The sequence below is a fragment of the Oncorhynchus gorbuscha genome, linkage group LG07, assembly GCF_021184085.1.
Source record: "Oncorhynchus gorbuscha isolate QuinsamMale2020 ecotype Even-year linkage group LG07, OgorEven_v1.0, whole genome shotgun sequence".
In the NCBI taxonomy this organism is placed as follows: Eukaryota; Metazoa; Chordata; class Actinopteri; order Salmoniformes; family Salmonidae; genus Oncorhynchus; species Oncorhynchus gorbuscha.
The window spans coordinates 72,356,578-72,378,430 of NC_060179.1; the positions used below are offsets into that span (position 1 = coordinate 72,356,578).

General features: G+C 45.8%; 1 protein-coding gene across 2 annotated transcripts in view; it reads left to right on the forward strand.

Annotated features, from left to right (window-relative positions):
- Positions 1–21,853, forward strand: part of wdr27 (WD repeat domain 27) — a 161,863-nt gene that overhangs the window by 11,833 nt on the left and 128,177 nt on the right. For both annotated transcript variants that reach the window (XM_046357417.1, XM_046357418.1), the window contains exons 11-13: positions 2,323–2,387; positions 13,574–13,695; positions 15,928–16,001. In XM_046357417.1, coding sequence (XP_046213373.1) covers positions 2,323–2,387; positions 13,574–13,695; positions 15,928–16,001 — 261 coding nt within the window. The remainder of the gene's footprint in view (positions 1–2,322; positions 2,388–13,573; positions 13,696–15,927; positions 16,002–21,853) is intronic.

The window sequence follows — 21,853 nt, forward strand, 5'->3', positions numbered from 1 at the left end:
GACCATGTGTATGATAAGAGTTAGTGGAGATGTGTGTGTGTGTGTTTCACCGACATATGCCCATGTGTATGATAAGAGTTATTGGAGGTGTGTGTGTGTTTCACCGACATATGCCCATGTGTATGATAAGAGTTAGTGGAGGTGTGTGTGTGTTTCACCGACATATGCCCATGTGTATGATAAGAGTTATTGGAGGTGTGTGTGTGTTTCACCGACATATGCCCATGTGTATGATAAGAGTTAGTGGAGGTGTGTGTGTGTTTCACCGACATATGCCCATGTGTATGATAAGAGTTAGTGGAGATAGGTGTGTGTGTTTGCCTCACCGACATATGCCCATGTGTATGATAAGAGTTAGTGGAGATGTGTGTGTGTTTGCCTCACCGACATATGCCCATGTGTATGATAAGAGTTAGTGGAGATAGGTGTGTGTGTTTGCCTCACCGACATATGCCCATATGTATGATAAGAGTTAGTGGAGATGTGTGTGTGTGTGTGTGTGTTTGCCTCACCGACATATGCCCATGTGTATGATAAGAGTTAGTGGAGATGTGTGTGTGTGTGTGTGTTTCACCGACATATGCCCATGTGTATGATAGGTGTGTGTGTGTCTCACCGACATAGACCAAGTGTATGATAGGTGTGTGTGTGTGTGTGTGTGTGTGTGTCTCACCGATATAGACCATGTGTATGATAAGAGTTAGTGGAGATGTGTGTGTGTGTGTGTGTGTGTGTGTTTCACCGACATATGCCCATGTGTATGATAAGAGTTAGTGGAGATAGGTGTGTGTGTGTGTGTGTTTCACTGACACAGACCATGTGTATGATAAGAGTTAGTGGAGATGTGTGTGTGTTTCACCGACATATGCCCATGTGTATAATAAGAGTTAGTGGAGATGTGTGTGTGTGTGTTTCACCGACATAGACCATGTGTATGATAAGAGTTAGTGGAGATGTGTGTGTGTGTGTTTCACCGACATATGCCCATGTGTATGATAAGAGTTATTGGAGGTGTGTGTGTGTTTCACCGACATATGCCCATGTGTATGATAAGAGTTAGTGGAGGTGTGTGTGTGTTTCACCGACATATGCCCATGTGTATGATAAGAGTTATTGGAGGTGTGTGTGTGTTTCACCGACATATGCCCATGTGTATGATAAGAGTTAGTGGAGGTGTGTGTGTGTTTCACCGACATATGCCCATGTGTATGATAAGAGTTAGTGGAGATAGGTGTGTGTGTTTGCCTCACCGACATATGCCCATATGTATGATAAGAGTTAGTGGAGATGTGTGTGTGTGTGTTTGCCTCACCGACATATGTAAGTCGCTCTGGATAAGAGCGTCTGCTAAATGACTTAAATGTAAATGTAAATGATATGCCCATGTGTATGATAAGAGTTAGTGGAGATGTGTGTGTGTGTGTTTGCCTCACTGACATATGCCCATGTGTATGATAAGAGTTAGTGGAGATGTGTGTGTGTGTGTTTGCCTCACCGACATATGCCCATGTGTATGATAAGAGTTAGTGGAGATGTGTGTGTGTGTGTTTGCCTCACCGACATATGCCCATGTGTATGATAAGAGTTAGTGGAGATGTGTGTGTGTGTGTTTGCCTCACCGACATATGCCCATGTGTATGATAAGAGTTAGTGGAGATGTGTGTGTGTTTGCCTCACCGACATATGCCCATGTGTATGATAAGAGTTAGTGGAGATAGGTGTGTGTGTGTTTGCCTCACCGACATATGCCCATGTGTATGATAAGAGTTAGTGGAGATAGGTGTGTGTGTTTGCCTCACCGACATATGCCCATGTGTATGATAAGAGTTAGTGGAGATGTGTGTGTGTTTGCCTCACCGACATATGCCCATGTGTATGATAAGAGTTAGTGGAGATAGGTGTGTGTGTTTGCCTCACTGACATATGCCCATGTGTATGATAAGAGTTAGTGGAGATGTAGGTGTGTGTGTTTGCCTCACTGACATATGCCCATGTGTATGATAAGAGTTAGTGGAGATGTGTGTGTGTGTGTTTGCCTCACCGACATATGCCCATGTGTATGATAAGAGTTAGTGGAGATGTGTGTGTGTGTGTTTGCCTCACCGACATATGCCCATGTGTATGATAAGAGTTAGTGGAGATGTGTGTGTGTGTGTTTGCCTCACCGACATATGCCCATGTGTATGATAAGAGTTAGTGGAGATATGTGTGTGTTTGCCTCACCTACATAGTCCCTGAGATTTCTGGTTTTACCCTTCAGCAGACATTTGTATTCCACCCTTATTGTTTGTTAGCTATTATCCCACTCTGTCTCTCTTACAGACCACCCCAACTTGAGCATCACCATGGCTGGATCATGGGCCATGTCCCAAGGACTGGATAACAGTGTAAGTAAATCACCATTGAGACCTGCTTCACTGTTGTCATGGGCCATGTCCCAATGACTGAATAACAGTGTGAGTAATTCACTATTAGACATGCTTCACTATTGTTTCACTTCACTGAATAGGAATTTAGGACAAAAGCAAGACTGAGGGGGAGGCAGACAGACACGGGTGTAATTCCCTGAAATTAGGCCTACCTTACACTGTAACACATAATTGCCTCTCATTCATAACAGAAAAACTCACTTTCCTCCTGGATGCAAACCACAGGCAACCCTTGTAAAGCCTTTACATCTCCCATAGTCCTAGTCTCGTGAAACCATAAACTGCTAATTGCATAGTTACACTGAACCTACAGTATTTTTATATGTGAAGTCTCTAAGACGCTCAAAATTAAGTATAGGGAAGTCATGTTGAAAGTTTGAAAACAGTGTATTTTAAAAAAATATTTTTTTGTATGGAGTAAAATGTCAGTTGTAAAAAATATATATCATTATGAAAAATGAGCAGCTTCCAAGAGGTGTGGAAAATACTCAGAGGTATGGGAATTGGACAGAATGGTGGAGGAATACAACACACAGGTCCTCTCAGATCTAGATAAGATAGTGAGCAGTGCGTCACACAGCTCTGTCCTCTACATAAAAAAATCAGTTATGGCCCAGATGCAGACAACGTCAATTAACAATGGTTTAATTGTATTTATTTTAATAACATTTATTTAACTAGGCAAGTCAGTTAAGAACACATTTTTATTTACAATGACGGCCTAGGAACAGTGGGTTAACTGCCTTGCTCAGGGGCAGAATGGCAGAATTTTACCTTGTCAGCTCGGGGATGAGATCTATAAACGTTTTGGTTACTGGCCCAACGCTCTAACCACTATTTTATTTTTATTTATTTTTATTTTACCTTTATTTAACCAGGCAAGTCAGTTAAGAACACATTCTTATTTTCAATGACGGCCTGGGAACAGTGGGTTAACTGCCTGTTCAGGGGCAGAACGACAGATTTGTACCTTGTCAGCTCGGGGGGTTTGAACTCGCAACCTTCCGGTTACTAGTCCAACGCTCTAACCACTAGGCTACGCTGCCGCCCAAATAATCCAACAGGGGCCATAGACAGGTCAAGGCAGGCAGGGGAAACGGTAGCAGACGGCAGGCAGGGTCAGGGTAGGCAGAGGTCAATAATCCAGAGTTCGGGCAAAGGTACAGGTCGGCAGGCAGGCTCAGGGTCAGGGGCAGGCAGAGTGGCCAGGCAGGCAGGGGCAGGCAGATTGGTCAAAACCAGGAGGGAGAGAAAAAGAGAGACTGGGAAAAGCAGGACACAAAAACGCTGGTTGACAAACAAGACAAACTGGCAACAAACAAACAGAGAACACAGGTATAAATACACAGGAGATAATGGGGAACATGGACGACACCTGGAAGGGGGTGGAGACAATCACAAAGACAGGTGAAACAGATCAGGGTGTGACAAAAAGATTGTCACCTCTATAGTGTGGATCCCTGGATATACATCCCTGACTTGTTTGGAAATGTCCCTTCTCATACCACTTTGACTTGATTTACTACATATATAGTAGGGATGTGACAAATGGAAATGTTTTCTTAATGTTTAAACTGCAGTTATTTTTTAAATCTGTTTTCCGTTAAAGCGATAAGCAAAATGTATAAAATGTGAATTCACAATACAGCTGCGTCGATGCCAGCAACAGTTTAGGTCTCACAGTACGTCCCTTTCAGATGGTTAAGCATTGGACCTGTACTACCATTATTGTACCTAAATTCCACTTCACAAAGTTTGCATTTCATTTTCATCTAACTTCTTTATTTATTTATTTATTTTTTATTTCACCTTTATTTAACCAGGTAGGCTAGTTGAGAACAAGTTCTCATTTGCAACTGCGACCTGGCCAAGATAAAGCATAGCAGTGTGAACAGGCAACACAGTTACACATGGAGTAAACAATAAACAAGTCAATAACACAGTAGAAAAAAAAGTATTGCCATACATCACCCGCTCCTGTCGCTTGCCTTTCTCTGTAATTTTTTCCAACTGTTAACGACGATGACGTAGTGGTGAAGAATTGATTCCTCAACTCAACTTAAAAATACGGAATCTTAGGAGAATATTGACACTCAGGAATGGGAGTCAACTCTGGTGTCGACTCCCATTTCTGAGTATCAATATTCTCTTAAGATTCAGTAGTTTTGGAATGGAGGATACTGATCAGTTGCCGCACTTCTGAGAACACAAACACTCACATCTTTCTTTGAGAGCTAGTGAGGGATGGAAAAAGAGGGAGTGGCACAGTATAGGCAGGTCGGTCACCTGGCAGAGATAGTCAGAACTGTGCGCTAGGTCTTTCTATCTGAAATCAAATGCCGTATCTCGCAATTTCTTGCCATTCAATGTCTCACAACTTCAGTAAAGCAGGACCTATTATCAATGAATAAGCTATGATACTGAGATGAGCGTGATGCAACACTTCGGTCACACACAGTAGCTTGCAAACTATTATGGACTACAAAGTAGAGCACAGCCGCGAGCTGCCCAGTGACACGAGCTTACCAGACGAGCTAAATAACTTCTATGTTTGCTTCGAAGCAAGCAACACTGAAGCGTGCGTGAGAGCATCAGCTGTTCCGGACGACTGTGTGATTACGCTCTCCGTAGCCGATGTGAGTAAGACCTTTCAACAGGTCAACATTCACAAGGCCACAGGGCCAGATGGATTACCAGGATGTTTACTCCGAGCATGCGCTGACCAATTGGCAAGTGTCTTCACTGACATTTTCAACCTGTCCCTGACCAAGTCTGTAATACCAACATGTTTCAATCAGACCACCATAGTCCATGTGCCCAAGAACACCAAGGTAACCTACCTAAATGACTACCGACCCGTAGCACTCACGTCAGTAGCCATGAAGTGCTTTGAAAGGCTGGTCATGGCTCACATCAACACCATTATCCCAGAAAGCCTAGACCAACTCTAATTTGCATACCGCCCGACAGATCCACAGATGATCGGTTGCCCTTTCGCACCTTGACATAAGGATCACCTATGTGAGAATGCTATTTTTATTTAACCAGGTAGGCTAGTTGAGAACAAGTTCTGATTTACAACTGCGACCTGGCCAAGATAAAGCAAAGCAGTGCAACACAAACAACAACACAGAGTTACACATGGAATAAACAAACATACAGTCAATAATACAATAGAGAAATATATACAGTGTGTGCAAATGAGGTAGGATAAGGGGGGGGTGAGGCAATAAATAGGCCATAGTGGCGAAATTATTACAGCATGGCAAATTAAACACTGGGTTGATAGATGTGTAGAAGATGAGTGTGCTAGTCGCAATACTGGGGTGCAAAGGAGCTAAATAAATAACAATATGGTGATGAGGTAGTTGAATGGGCTTTTTACAGATTGGCTATGTACAGATGCAGTAATCTGTGAGCTGCTCTGACAGCTGGTGCTTAAAGCTAGTGAGGGAGATATGAGTCTCCAGCTTCAGTGATTTGTGCAGTTCGTTCCAGTCATTGGCAGCAGAGAACTGCAAGGAATGGTGGCCGAAGAAGTAATTGGCTTTGGGGGTGACCAGTGAAATATACCTGCTGGGGCGTGTGCTGCGGGTGGGTGCTGCTATGGTGACCAGTAAGCTGAGATAAGGCTGGGCTTTACCTAGCAACGACTTATAGATGACCTGGAGCCAGTGGGTTTGGCGACGGATATGAAGCGAGCCAACGGGCCAGCCAACGAGAGCATACAGGTCGCAGTGGTGGGTAGTATATGGGGCTTTGGTGACAAAACGGATGGCACTGCATCCAATTTGCTGAGTAGAGTGTTGGAGGCTATTTTGTAAATGACATTGTCGAAGTCAAGAGTTCGGTAGGACAGTCAGTTTTGCTAGGGTATGTTTGGCAGCATAAGTGAAGGATGCTTTGTTGCGAAATAGGAAGCCAATTCTAGATTTAATTTTGGACGGGAGATGCTTAATGCTATTCATTGACTACAGCTCAGCGTTCAACACCATAGTGCCCTCAAAGCTCATCACTAAGCCAAGGATCCTGGGACTAAACACCTCCCTCTGCAACTGGATCCTGGACTTCCTGATGGGCCGCCCCCAGGTGGTAAGTGTAGGTAACAACACATCTGCCACTGATCCTCAACACAGGGGCCCCTCAGGGGTGTGTGCTCAGTACGCTCCTTTATTCCCTGTTCATCCATGATTGCATGGCCAAGCACAACTCCAACACCATCATTAAGTCTGCAGAGGACACAACAGCCTGATCACAGACAACAATGAGACAGCCGATAGGGAGTTCAGAGACCTGACAGTGTGTTGCCAGGATAACAACCTCTCCCTCAACGTGATCAATACAAAGGAGATGATTGTGGACTACAGAAAAAGGAGTTCCGAGCACACCCCCATTCTCATCGATGGGGCTGTTGTGGAGCAGGTTGAGAGCTTCAAGTTCCTTGATGTCCACATCACCAATAAGCTATCATGGTCCAAACACACCAAGACAGTCATGAAGAGTGCACGACAACGCCCATTCCCCCTCAGGAGACTGAAAAGATTTGGCATGGGTCCTCAGATCCTCAAAAAGTTCCACAGCTGCACCATCGAGAGCAACTGGTTACATCACCACCTGGTATGGCAACTGCTCGGCCTCCGATCGCAAGGCACTACAGAGGGTAGTATGTACGGCCCAGTACATCACTGGGAACAAGCTTCCTGCCACCCAGGACCTTTATACCAGGCGGTGTCAGAGGTTGGCCTAAAAAATTGCCAAGGGCTCCAGCCACCCCAGTCATAGACTGTTCTCTCTGCTACCGCACGGCAAGCGGTACCGAGCGCCAAAAAGGCTTCTTAGCGTCATCTGAGACGTCTGCGTCCCACCCAGCCATCAGGAAATGCAAATGCGCTACGCCAAAAGCTACACTCGTTGTGAATCCAGCCAACAAGTCAGATTTTTAAAATGCTTTTCGGTGAAAGCATGAGAAGCTATTATCTGATAGCATGCAACACCCCGAAATACCTGAAGGGGACAAAATAATTAGCGTAGCCGGCGCTACACAAAACGCAGAAATAAAATATAAAACATTCATTACCTTTGATGAGCTTCTTTGTTGGCATTAACATCTGCTAACCATGTGTATGTGACAAATAAATTTGATTTGATTTTTTTATATGTCCCATAAACATCACTATTGGGTCTTTTTTTCCGATTAAATCGGTCCATATATACCCAAAATATCCATCTATGAAAACTATGTGATCCAGAAAAAAACACAGTTTCAAAATGCAACGTCATTTTTTTAAATTAAAAAAGTTGCCTATAAACTTCCACAAAACACTTCAAAATGCTTTTGTAATCCAACTTTAGGTATTAGTAAACGTTAATAATCTATCAAATTGATCACGGGGCGATGTGTATTCAATAGCTCCACGTCTTCAAATCATGGTCGGAAATCTCTCTTCCAAAACATCCTGTCGTACACCAGATGGTATGGGGTCTCTTCTTCGTTTGACCAAGGAACAACCTCCAGGCAATTGCCAAGACTGGCGACATCGTGTGGAAGCTGTAGGACTTGTAAACTCGGAGCCATCTATTTAGCTGTGCCATAGACAATACATGCAACTGGCGCATTGATATTTTTTCCACTTTTTGGTGATCAGTTTTCCTTGGGCTTTTCGACGAAACACACGTTCTGTTATAGTCACAGCCGTGATTTAACCAGTTTTAGAAACGTCAGAGTGTTTTCTATCCACACATACTAATCATATACATATACTATATTCCTGGCATGAGTAGCAGGACGCTGAAATGTTGCAAAACTTTTAACAGAATATTCGAAAAAGAAAGCCATAGCCTTACCTTAAGAGGTTTTACCCCCAAGCCATAAGACATGCATTGTCCCACCCAACCAACTTTTTTACACTGCAACTACTCTCTGTTTATTTTCCATGCATAGTCACTTTACCTACATGTACATATTTCCTAAATTACCTGGACTAACCGGTGCCCCCACACGTTGACTCTGTACCAGAACTTACTGTACATCGCCTCACTGCTGTTATTTTATTGTTGCTCCTTAATTATTTTAAATTATTTTTTTTCTTAAATCTGCATTGTTGGTTAAGGGCTTGCTTGTAAGTAAGCATTTCACTGTAATTCCTGTTGTATTCGGCGCATGTGACAAATAACATTAGAATTTTATCTGTGCATGTGCACGGGGCTCGCTTCGTGCTTCAACGCTCTTAGTTGTTGTGGAAATTGACCCACTATGCTATTTACTTTCTGTTTACTTTTCTTAACACGGAACCCAAACCGCCTGCCGCGTGCGCCATCGTACATAAAAATCATTTTTTGCCCCCACACCAAACACGATCACGACACGCAGGTTAAAATATCAAAACAAACTCTGAACCAATTACTTTGGGGACAGGTCGAAAAGCATGAAACATTTATGGCAATTTAGCTAGATAGCTTCCACTTGCTAGCTAATTTTTCCTAGCATATAAACATTGAGTTGTTATTTTACCTGAAATGCACAAGGTCCTCTAGTCCGAAAATTAATCCACACATAAAACGGTCAACCGAATAATTTCTTGTCATCTCTCCTCCTTCTAGTTTTTTTATTTTCTTGACTTTATATTGCAATTGGCAACTTTCATAAATTAGGTGCATTACCGCCATTAACCTCGTTCGTCTATCACTCATCCACGTAGGTATAACCAATGAGGAGATGGCACGTGGGTACCTGCTTATATAAACCAATGAAGAGATGGGAGAGGCAGGACTTGCAGCGCGATCTGCGTCACAAATAGAACTGACTTCTATTTTAGCCCTTACTAATAACGCAGACGCGCGCGAGCAGTGGGTGCGATAATCAAATAATATAGATTTCTAAATTTATTTTGCAACGCGAGTGGTGTAGTCAGCCTGTTAACGTTAAGGATCCCAATTTCGTTTAAGTGTTTAAACGTTCACACCACTAATATATAGTACTTCTCATACAGTACATTTGTCAATGACCTATGCTCCTCACAGAGTAAAAGGGTTCAGTCACAGTACAGTACATTACATTTACATTTAAGTCATTTAGCAGACGCTCTTATCCAGAGCGACTTACAAATTGGTGCATTCACCTTATGACATCCAGTAGAACAGTCACTTTACAATAGTGCATCTAAATCTTAAAGGGGGGGGGGTGAGAAGGATTACTTATCCTATCCTAGGTATTCCTTAAAGAGGTGGGGTTTCAGGTGTCTCCGGAAGGTGGTGATTGACTCCGCTGTCCTGGCGTCGTGAGGGAGTTTGTTCCACCATTGGGGGGCCAGAGCAACGAACAGTTTTGACTGGGCTGAGCGGGAACTGTACTTCCTCAGTGGTAGGGAGGCGAGCAGGCCAGAGGTGGATGAACGCAGTGCCCTTGTTTGGGTGTAGGGCCTGATCAGAGCCTGGAGGTACTGAGGTGCCGTTCCCCTCACAGCTCCGTAGGCAAGCACCATGGTCTTGTAGCGGATGCGAGCTTCAACTGGAAGCCAGTGGAGAGAGCGGAGGAGCGGGGTGACGTGAGAGAACTTGGGAAGGTTGAACACCAGACGGGCTGCGGCGTTCTGGATGAGTTGTAGGGGTTTAATGGCACAGGCAGGGAGCCCAGCCAACAGCGAGTTGCAGTAATCCAGACGGGAGATGACAAGTGCCTGGATTAGGACCTGCGCTGCTTCCAGTGTGAGGCAGGGTCGTACTCTGCAGATGTTGTAGAGCATGAACCTACAGGAACGGGCCACCGCCTTGATGTTAGTTGAGAATGACATGGTGTTGTCCAGGATCACGCCAAGGTTCTTAGCGCTCTGGGAGGAGGACACAATGGAGTTGTCAACCGTGATGGCGAGATCATGGAACGGGCAGTCCTTCCCCGGGAGGAAGAGCAGCTCTGTCTTGCCGAGGTTCAGCTTGAGGTGGTGATCCGTCATCCACACTGATATGTCTGCCAGACATGCAGAGATGCGATTCGCCACCTGGTCATCAGAAGGGGGAAAGGAGAAGATTAATTGTGTGTCGTCTGCATAGCAATGATAGGAGAGACCATGTGAGGTTATGACAGAGCCAAGTGACTTGGTGTATAGAGAGAATAGGAGAGGGCCTAGAACAGAGCCCTGGGGGACACCAGTGGTGAGAGCGCGTGGTGAGGAGACCTGTCAGGTAGGAAGCAATCCAAGCGTGGGCCGCGCCGGAGATGCCCAACTCGGAGAGGGTGGGGAGGAGGATCTGATGGTTCACAGTATCGAAGGCAGCCGATAGGTCTAGAAGGATGAGAGCAGAGGAGAGAGAGTTAGCTTTAGCAGTGCGGAGCGCCTCCGTGATACAGAGAAGAGCAGTCTCAGTTGAATGACTAGTCTTGAAACCTGACTGATTTGGATCAAGAAGGTCATTCAGAGAGAGATAGCGGGAGAGCTGGCCGAGGACGGCACGTTCAAGAGTTTTGGAGAGAAAAGAAAGAAGGGATACTGGTCTGTAGTTGTTGACATCGGAGGGATCGAGTGTAGGTTTTTTCAGAAGGGGTGCAACTCTCGCTCTCTTGAAGACTGAAGGGACGTAGCCAGCGGTCAGGGATGAGTTGATGAGCGAGGTGAGGTAAGGGAGGAGGTCTCCGGAAATGGTCTGGAGAAGAGAGGAGGGGATAGGTTCAAGCGGGCAGGTTGTTGGGCGGCCGGCCGTCACAAGACGCGAGATTTCATCTGGAGAGAGAGGGGAGAAAGAGGTCAGAGCACAGGATAGGGCAGTGTGAGCAGAACCAGCGGTGCCGTTTGACTTAGCAAACGAGGATCGGATGTCGTCGACCTTCTTTTCAAAATGGTTGACGAAGTCATCTGCAGAGAGGGAGGAGGGGGGGGAGGATTCAGGAGGGAGGAGAAGGTGGCAAAGAGCTTCCTAGGGTTTGAGGCAGATGCTTGGAATTTAGTGGTAGAAAATGGCTTTAGCAGCAGAGACAGAGGAGGAAAATGTAGAGAGGAGGGAGTGAAAGGATGCCAGGTCCGCAGGGAGGCGAGTTTTCCTCCATTTCCGCTCGGCTGCCCGGAGCCCTGTTCTGTGAGCTCGCAATGAGTCGTCGAGCCACGGAGCGGGAGGGGAGGACCGAGCCGGCCTGGAGGATAGGGGACATAGAGAGTCAAAGGATGCAGAAAGGGAGGAGAGGAGGGTTGAGGAGGCAGAATCAGGAGATAGGTTGGAGAAGGTTTGAGCAGAGGGAAGAGATGATAGGATGGAAGAGGAGAGAGTAGCGGGGGAGAGAGAGCGAAGGTTGGGACGGCGCGATACCATCCGAGTAGGGGCAGTGTGGGAGGTGTTGGATGAGAGCGAGAGGGAAAAGGATACAAGGTAGTGGTCGGAGACTTGGAGGGGAGTTGCAATGAGGTTAGTGGAAGAACAGCATCTAGTAAAGATGAGGTTGAGCGTATTGCCTGCCTTGTGAGTAGGGGGGGAAGGTGAGAGGGTGAGGTCAAAAGAGGAGAGGAGTGGAAAGAAGGAGGCAGAGAGGAATGAGTCAAAGGTAGACGTGGGGAGGTTAAAGTCGCCCAGCACTGTGAGAGGTGAGCCCTCCTCAGGAAAGGAGCTTATCAAGCTCATTGATGAACTCTCCGAGGGAACCTGGAGGGCGATAAATGATAAGCATGTTAAGCTTGAAAGGGCTGGTAACTGTGACAGCATGGAATTCAAAGGAGGCGATAGACAGATGGGTAAGGGGAGAAAGAGAGAATGACCACTTGGGAGAGATGAGGATCCCGGTGCCACCACCCCGCTGACCAGAAGCTCTCGGGGTGTGCGAGAACACGTGGGCGTACGAAGAGAGAGCAGTAGGAGTAGCAGTGTTGTCTGTGGTGATCCATGTTTCCGTCAGTGCCAAGAAGTCGAGGGACTGGAGGGAGGCATAGGCTGAGATGAACTCTGCCTTGTTGGCCGCAGATCGGCAGTTCCAGAGGTTACCGGAGACCTGGAACTCCACGTGGGTCGTGCGCGCTGGGACCACCAGATTAGGGTGGCCGCGGCCACGCGGTGTGGAGCGTTTGTATGGTCTGTGCAGAGAGGAGAGAACAGGGATAGACAGACACATAGTTGACAGGCTACAAAAGAGGCTACGCTAATGCAAAGGAGATTGGAATGACAAGTGGACTACACGTCTCAAATGTTCAGAAAGTTAAGCTTACGTAGCAAGAATCTTGTTGACTAAAATGATTAAAATGATACAGTACTGCTGAAGTAGGCTAGCTTGCAGTGGCTGCGTTGTTGACTTTGTAGGCTAGCTGGCAGTGGCTGCGTTGTTGACACAACACTAATCAAGTCGTTCCGTTGAGTGTAATAGTTTCTGCAGTGCTGCTATTCGGGGGCTAGCTGGCTAGCTAGCAGTGTTGTTTACGTTACGTTGCGTTAAAAGAACGACAATAGCTGGCTAGCTAACCTAGAAAATCGCTCTAGACTACACAATTATCTTTGATACAAAGGCGGCTATGTAGCTAGCTATGTAGCTAGCTACGATCAAACAAATCAAACCGTTGTACTGTAATGAAATGAAATGAAAATGTGATACTCCCTGTGAATGCGACCGGGTTGTTGAGTCCTATTCGGTAGACGTTGGCTAGCTGTTGGCTAGCTGTCGGCTATCTGTTGGCTAGCTAGCAGAGTCTCCTACGTTAAGGACGACAAATAGCTGGCTAGCTAACCTCGGTAAATTAAGATAATCACTCTAAGACTACACACTCTAAACTACACCATTATCTTGGATACGAAGACAGCAAAGACAGCTATGTAGCTAGCTAACACTACACTAATCAAGTCGTTCAGTTGAGTTGAATAGTTTCTACGGTGCTGCTAATCGGTGGGCGTTGCTCGCTGGCTAGCTGGCTAGCTGCTGGGCAAATAGCAGTGAAGACTACGTTAGGGCGACGAAATACGATAATTATGCAATTATCTTTGATACAAAGACGGCTATGTAGCTAGCTAAGAAGAAATTGCTAAGATTAGACAAATCAAACCGTTGTACTATAATGAAATGTAATGAAATGTAATGAAAAAGTTATACTACCTGCGGAGCGAAGTGCCGATGCGACCACTCGCTCCAACCCGGAAGTACCTACTCACATAATTTAATTTTCTCTCTCCCCCTCCTCCAGATGATCTTTGTGGTGACCTCTCTATTTGAGGCCCTGGTGTCTGTATTGGAGGTGAGACTGCTGGCGTCAGGGTCCGTGGACAGCCTCTGTCAGCACCTGGAGGGGCTCTCCGTCATGCCCAGGTTTGTGTTTGTTTGTGTGTACTTCTGTTACCTTCTGGGGAAGACCCTGTTTGGGGTGGAGGCTATATCTGTATAGTGGACACAGGGTTCGCACTAGGTGCGTGAGGTGCTTAAAGTACTTGAATTTGGCACTCTGAAATCCAAGTACTGGATACCTTGAAAATCAGAAATGTACTCAAGCTGATACTTAAAATGTACTTGAATTAAAAAGACAGTAGAACAGAAAATGATCAAATATATTACAAAAATATTACAAAAACGTATTGGTCTTGCTAATTCGTTTTCAGGCAGAATATCGAGTTTTACAGAAATGACTGATTAGGTGCCAAACGTCACATCTATAGCATCCCCCAAACAAAAAAAACCTGACTCTCGGAGAATGAGTGTACAACTGGTAAATAGTTGCTGATATTTCAGTCAGATGTCTAGCTAGCCAGGTAGCTCAAGGTTATTAACCAGGTAGCTAGCTTTAACTAGCTGGCGAGAAGGATGAAGTTAGAAGCTAACATAGAAGGAGCCTGACCTTAGCAGTGGAAGTTGACTGAAATTAAGTTAGCTATAATCAAAAGATGGGCTACTATAAGTTCTCATAGCAAAATACATTTTCTTTACTGAGAGTAGTGAGATAGACAGTGATAAGTCAGGCTGCAATGAAGGAGGTAAAAGAGATGCACAGAGAGAGGAAGCATTGAAGCAAGCAGGGAGAGGTTAGTAGGACAGTGGTTCCCAAACTTGGGGTCCTTGACCCATGTGGGGTCCCCTAAAATTTAAATAGGGTCTCATGAGAGCATTTTTTGTTATCAAATACCTAAATAACTTGTTTCTCTTCAAATGGGTATAGAATGCAACATTTTAACTAACTAAGTCCCTTTTAATGTCAGAATTCACTTTTGTGTCATTATGTGTTGGGACAGCCTGTGGGACCAACAATTTAGTAAAATATAAAGACAATGTAATATTATTATCATGTACACTGAACGAAAATATAAACGCATCATGCAACAATTTCAAAGATTCTACTGAGTTACAGTTCATATAAGGAAATCAGTCAACATCATCAGTACTGATGTGCCGCTCATGTATGTAGTAAATAAGTAGTGGAACACGTATTATTGAGTAGAACTTGTAAGGTAGTGATGAATAGTATGTTTTTTTTCCATGAGGTTGTGGCGATATACTGGCACCCGGTGGCGACTAGAAACAATGGCATAATAGGAACCATTACAAATTGATGGTCCTTGAAAATAAATATTAGTGCTTGAAAAAGTACTTGGAAGTCCTTGAATTTGACTTACCACTGTCTGTACGAACCATGTGAACATCTCTAACAAATGAGTCTCTGTGCATCAAAAACCGTGTAATCTCTAATGAATAAAGTGCGAACTGTAAAGAATGTCTGAGCTCATGTTTGGCCAAGACTTTACAAAGAGAAAAACGTAGTTGGACACTATTGCACTGATGCCATACAATTAACAACCAAAGTTTTGACAGCAAACTGTCTTCAGCTTGACCTTACAGCACTGTGAAAAATAAGATGTACATTTCACAATTATGTAACCATGGCATGTATGGATGGTTTTGCAGGGTTAAACAGAAAGTTATACGGTTGGGCCCTGTACACACATTGGTTCAAACAAATAACTTACATGCATGTGTATCTATGGTGGTTCAAACTCCATTCACTAAACCGGTTGCTGCTTGAGGTGTGTTGGCACCATTAGCTCAGTGTAATTGGACACGTTTACTCATAAAAGAGTAGCAGGATAGAGAAACAGCACTGAGGCTTGTTCTCCCTCTCACGCAGATGCATGCCAGGGCAACCGACTGGCACGCATTGTGTGAGTACGTGGGTAGGGGTACTTTACTTTACAGGGTCTCTCCATTGCCATCGTGTGTGTGTGTTCCTCTAATGCAGACGCATGCCAGGGCACCCGACTGGTACCACCCAGCCTGTGTGTGTGTTCCGGTACTTTACTTTACAGCTGACTGTGTGCCCCCCTACGCTCAACCTCCATCCCCTCCTGGTCTCTCTGCTATTACCATCTTAAAGACCTATTCTGAACATTTTATACTGTGTAGTTTTGTGATGAGTCAACAGTATCATACTGCTGAAAAAGTGGGTGGTGGGGGTTATTCATCCATAACCATCCATTGGAAAATGCAACACACACACAGCTTTTTTATTTCCAGTAGCCAAGGAGCAATTTAGTTTTTTCCTCTTCCTCCTTTTAGTGCCCCTCTGATGCCTGAATCTCCTCTCAACGCTGAGTTGAAAAAGAAGGGTCCTAAACCTCCCACAAAAACAGGTCAGCAGCAAGTATCAACCATCCCAGTTTACCCCCCCCCCACACACACACTCACACACAAACACTGGGCTTGCCCCTTCACACATAAACACACTAATGCACACAACCACATGTTATAGCCCACACAGTGTTACCCAAGAACCACTGTTGAATGAATTTGAGTTTGTGGTTCGGTATGGGTCAGAGTGTAGTGCTAGCAACAGCAGGGTTTGTGGGTTAGGTTTCCATTGGGGTCACATATGCTAAAATACATGTGTAAAATATACACTCACTTGGATAAAAGTGTCTACTAAATGGCATATAACAGTATTACTGTAGACATATATATTATTAAAAGGATTTACCGGTCCGTGGTTTTCTTTTATGATTGGCATGTCCACTGCTTAGTTTGGCTGCAGGTCACCTCCCTTAAACTATATCATGTTCCATAGTGGGATTCTACATCTATTATTACTAGAGATACTGTAACTTCTTCCCCTGGCTAATTGCAGCCGCATAGACTAGAGCTACTGATCATCATTATCTGAAAATATAGTTGGAAGGATGGAATTATTACATTATTACCTCTGCATAACAGATGGGATGGTCAAACTTCTGGACAGACATGTTTTCTACCTCTGCATATCAGTGGATACCCATGAAACATACATTATTAGATTCCTCTCAGTTCCTGTGTATTGCACATACCGAGTTTGCCTGACGACTCATCCTGAATTTAATTCCACTGCTCTTGTTGGTTGCTCCACAGAAGAAACGTAAATGGAAGTGGTGTTTGGCTGGAGCAATGTGGATGGGTCGTCAGGCTAATACAGAAATGTACAAAAAGGAATATATGTTGTGTGTTCACTGAAATTATACTACCAGTGATGTAGATGCATTATTTGAGAAAAACTTTGATCTCAGTTCCTCAGATTGCACAAACAGAGTTGACTTCATTGATACCATTATCACTTATTATAGATGAGCTTATAACTTTGTACGACTCAGTTGGTAGAGCATGGCACTTCCACATCTAGGGTTGTGGGTTCGATTCCCAGGGTCAACCTGTAAGGTTCTGCTGTTCTTTTCTTTGTCAACCTTGTGTTTATTTTCTTTGTGTTCTTGAACGTAGGCCTGTCTCTTTGTGTTCTGGAGCATAGCCCTGTCTTTCATTTTTGATACCGCCCTGACTGCGTTCAACAACTTGAAACGCCTCTTCACCTCAGCTCCTGTCCTTCACCAACCTGATCCGACCCTTCCTTTCACCCTGGAGGTGGATGCCTCAGAAGTAGGAGTAGGAGCCATACTCTCTCAGCGGGTGGGAACACCTCCCAAATCACATCCCTGTGCCTTCTTCTTCCCCGCTGAGAGGAATTACGATGTGGGAAACAGAGAACTCCTCACCATCAAGCTGGCCCTTGAGGAGTGGCACCACTGGTTGGAGGGCATACAACATCCCTTTCTCGTCCTAACAGATCATCGTAATCTGGAATATATCAGAGGGGCCAAGAGTTTAAACTCCAGACAAGCCCGCTGGGCTCTTCTTCACACGCTTTCATTTTCGTGTTAATTTCATCCCTGGACTCCCGGATGGCGCAGTGGTCTAAGGCACATTGCAGTGCTAGCTGTGTCACCAGAGATTCTGGGTTCGAGCGCAGGCTCTGTCGCAGCCGGCCGCGATCGGGAGGCTCATGGGGCGGAGCACAATTGGCCCAGCGTCGTTCGGGTTGGGGAGGGTTTGGCAGGGATATCCTTGTCTCATCGCGCACTAGCGACTCCTGTGTCGGGCCGGGCGCAGTGCACGCTGAACAGGTCGCCAGGTGTACGGTGTTTCCTCCGACACATTGGTGCGGCTGGCTTACGGGTTGGATGAGCATAGTGTCAAGAAGCAGTGCGGCTTGGTTGGGTTGTGTTTCGGAGGACGCATGGCTCTCGACCTTCGCCTCTCCCGAGTCCGTACGGGAGTTGCGGCAATGAGACAAGCCTGTAACTACTACCAATTGGATACCACAAAATTGGGGAGAAAAAGGGGTAAAATAATAAAAATATACAATTTTAAAAAGTTACATCCCTGGAAAGAAAAACGTGAAAGCTGATGCTCTCTCCCGACAGTTTGACCTTCCGACCAGTAACTCAGACCCTACACCCATTCCTCCTTCCTCTTGCATTATGGGACCGGTACAGTGCGATGTTCACTCTGCCATACAAAAAGTCCTAACCTCTGACCCGGCTCCTCCTAAGACACCAGCTGGGAAGAGTTACGTACCTGCAGCTGTTAGACTCCAACTGATGCAATGATGTCACACGTCCTTGGGGTCAGGACATCCGGACATTACACGAACCACCAAACTTCTAGCCCGGATGTTCTGGTGGTCCTCAATGGCATCCGACGTAAGGGATTACGTACTCTCATGTCCTGTCTGCGCCCAAAACTAAAGCCCTCGTCATCTCCCTTCCAGGAAGCTTCAACCTTTGCCAATCCCTCACAGACCTTGGTCCCACATAGCTGTAGACTTCATCCCAGACTTTCCTGAATCATCTGGTAACACCACCATCCTTGTCATAGTAGACTATTTTTCAAAAATGTGTTGTCTGGTTCCTCCACCTCATCTACCTAATGCCATGGAATTGGCGGAGTGTATGTTCCAGCAGATGTTCCGTCTGTATGGGATTCCGGAGTACATCGTCCCTGAATGCAGGCCCCAGTTTGTCTCCCGGGTGTGGCAAGCCTTCTGCGACCGACTGGGGGTCGCCCTCAGCCTCTCCTCCGGATACCATCCCCTGACCAACGGGCAGACGGAACGCCTGAACCAAGAAATAGGGAAGTACCTCCGCCAACAATGTTCTGCCTCTGCACAAGGCTGGAGTCGGTATATGGCCTGGGCCGAATACGCTCAGAACTCACTCATGCACTCATCCCTCCACCTTACTCCGTTTCAGTGTGTCCTTGGTTACCAACCCGCCATGTTTCCCTGGGAGGCAGAGCCTGGTACTGTCCCAGCTGTTGAATGACTGGTTTTGGCGTAGTGAGCGGGTATGGGAGACAGCTCACCGGCCTACGCCACTCTTTCACCCCGGACAGTGTGTGTGGCTCTCTACCAGAGACAACCGGCTCCGCCTCCCCAGCAAAAAGTTCTGTCCTCGCTTCATTGGTCCCTTCAAGATAACTCATTGCATCAACCATGTCACATACTGCCTCCTGTTACCCCGTCAGTACAACATCTCCTCGTCCTTCCATGCGTCTCTGTTAAAACCAGTCACCTACAGTCATCAAATCAAATCAAATCAAAATTTATTTATATAGCCCTTCGTACATCAGCTGATATCTCAAAGTGCCGTACAGAAACCCAGCCTAAAACCCCAAACAGCAAGCAATGCAGGTGTAGAAGCACGTTGGCTAGGAAAAACTCCCTAGAAAGGCCAAAACCTAGGAAGAAACCTAGAGAGGAACCAGGCTATGTGGGGTGGCCAGTCCTCTTCTGGCTGTGCCGGGTGGAGATTATTACAGAACATGGCCAAGATGTTCAAATGTTCATAAATGACCAGCATGGTCGAATAATAACAAGGCAGAACAGTTGAAACTGGAGCAGCAGCACAGTCAGGTGGACCGGGGACAGCAAGGAGTCATCATGTCAGGTCGTCCTGGGGCACGGTCCTTGGGCTCAGGTCCTCCGAGAGAGAGAAAGAAAGAGAGAATTAGAGAGAGCATATGTGGGGTGGCCAGTCCTCTTCTGGCTGTGCCGGGTGGAGATTATAACAGAACATGGCCAAGATGTTCAAATGTTCATAAATGACCAGCATGGTCGAATAATAACAAGGCAGAACAGTTGAAACTGGAGCAGCAGCACAGTCAGGCGGACTGGGGACAGCAAGGAGTCATCATGTCAGGTAGTCCTGGGGCATGGTCCTAGGGCTCAGGTCAGTTGAAACTGGAGCAGCAGCATGGCCAGGTGGACTGGGGACAGCAAGGAGTCATCATGTCAGGTAGTCCTGGGGCATGGTCCTAGGGCTCAGGTCCTCCTCCGAGAGAAAGAAAGAAGGAGAGAATTAGAGAACGCACACTTAGATTCACACAGGACACCGAATAGGACAGGAGAAGTACTCCAGATATAACAAACTGACCCTAGCCCCCCGACACAAACTACTGCAGCATAAATACTGGAGGCTGAGACAGGAGGGGATAGGAGACACTGTGGCCCCATCCGAGGACACCCCCGGACAGGGCCAAACAGGAAGGATATAACCCCACCCACTTTGCCAAAGCACAGCCCCCACACCACTAGAGGGATATCTTCAACCACCAACTTACCATCCTGAGACAAGGCCGAGTATAGCCCACAAAGATCTCCGCCACGGCACAGCCCAAGTGGTGGGGGGGGGGGCAACCCAGACAGGATGACCACAACAGTGAATCAACCCACTCAGGTGACTGTTTCTTTGTGTTCTGGAACGTAGCGTTCATTTTCATTTGTGTTCATTGATTTCACCTGTGTTGGTTTCTCACCTGGTCTCATCAGCTCCCTATTAAGTTCAGTTATTTCTGTTTGTATGGTTGTGAGGTATTTTTTGTTTTTGAATGCCTACCTGTGTTTGACCATTGCCTTAATAAACATCTGCCGCGCTCTGCGAATGAATCTACACCTTTTCTCCCTGAGTATTCATTACACACCCGTATGTAAAAATGTAACGAGTGCGCTGAGAGTCGGGAGCAAGTTCAGGGAGTGAGTGTTTTAATAATGAAATAAAACAATAAACACAACACAAACAACGCACCGACATGAAAACAGAGTCAATAACACCTGAGGAAAGAACCAAGGGGAGTGACAGATATAGAGAAGATAATCAAGGAGGTGATGGAGTCCAGGTGAGTGTCATGAGGCGAAGGTGCGTGGGACGATGGTGACAGGTGTGCAGGATAACCAGCTGCCTGATGACCTAGAGGCAGGAGAGGGAGTATAAGTGACAAAAAATGTACGCATTTGTCTGTAAGACTTTCTAGACCTGATGTGTCAAACTTATTCCACGGAGGGCAGTCTCTGCAGGTTTCCACTCCTCCTTTGTACTTGATTGATGAATTATGGTCACTAATTAGTATAGATTTCCCTTCACCTGGTTGTCTAGGTCCTGCAGACACTAGGCCCTCCATGGAATGAGTTTGACACCCCTGACACCCATGCTCTAAACAGACGGGGTTGCCTCCCACAATGTAATCAATAGGTGGTGAGGTCATGCCTTGTTCAGTAGATACAGTGAGGCCATGTCTTGTTCAGTAGATACAGTGAGGCCATGTCTTGTTCAGTGGATACAGTGAGGCCATGTCTTGTTCAGTAGATACAGTGAGGCCGTGTCTTGTTCAGTAGATATAGTGAGGCCATGTCTTGTTCAGTAGATATAGTGAGGCCATGTCTTGTTCAGTAGATACAGTGAGGTCGTGTTTTGATCAGTAGATACAGTGAGGTCACGTCTTGTTCAGTAGATACAGTGAGGTCACGTCTTGTTCAGTAGATACAATGAGGTCACGTCTTGTTCAGTAGATACAATGAGGTCGTGTCTTGTTCAGTAGATACAGTGAGGCCGTGTCTTGTTCAGTAGATATAGTGAGGCCGTGTCTTGTTCAGTAGATACAGTGAGGATACAGTGAGGTCGTGCTTTGATCAGTAGATACAGTGAGGTCACGTCTTGTTCAGTAGATATAGTGAGGCCGTGTGTTGTTCAGTAGATACAATGAGGCCGTGTCTTGTTCAGTAGGGCTTGTTCAGTAGATATAGTGAGGTTGTGTCTTGTTCAGTAGATACAGTGAGGTCGTGTCTTGTTCAGTAGGGCTTGTTCAGTAGATATAGTGAGGTTGTGTCTTGTTCAGTAGATACAGTGAG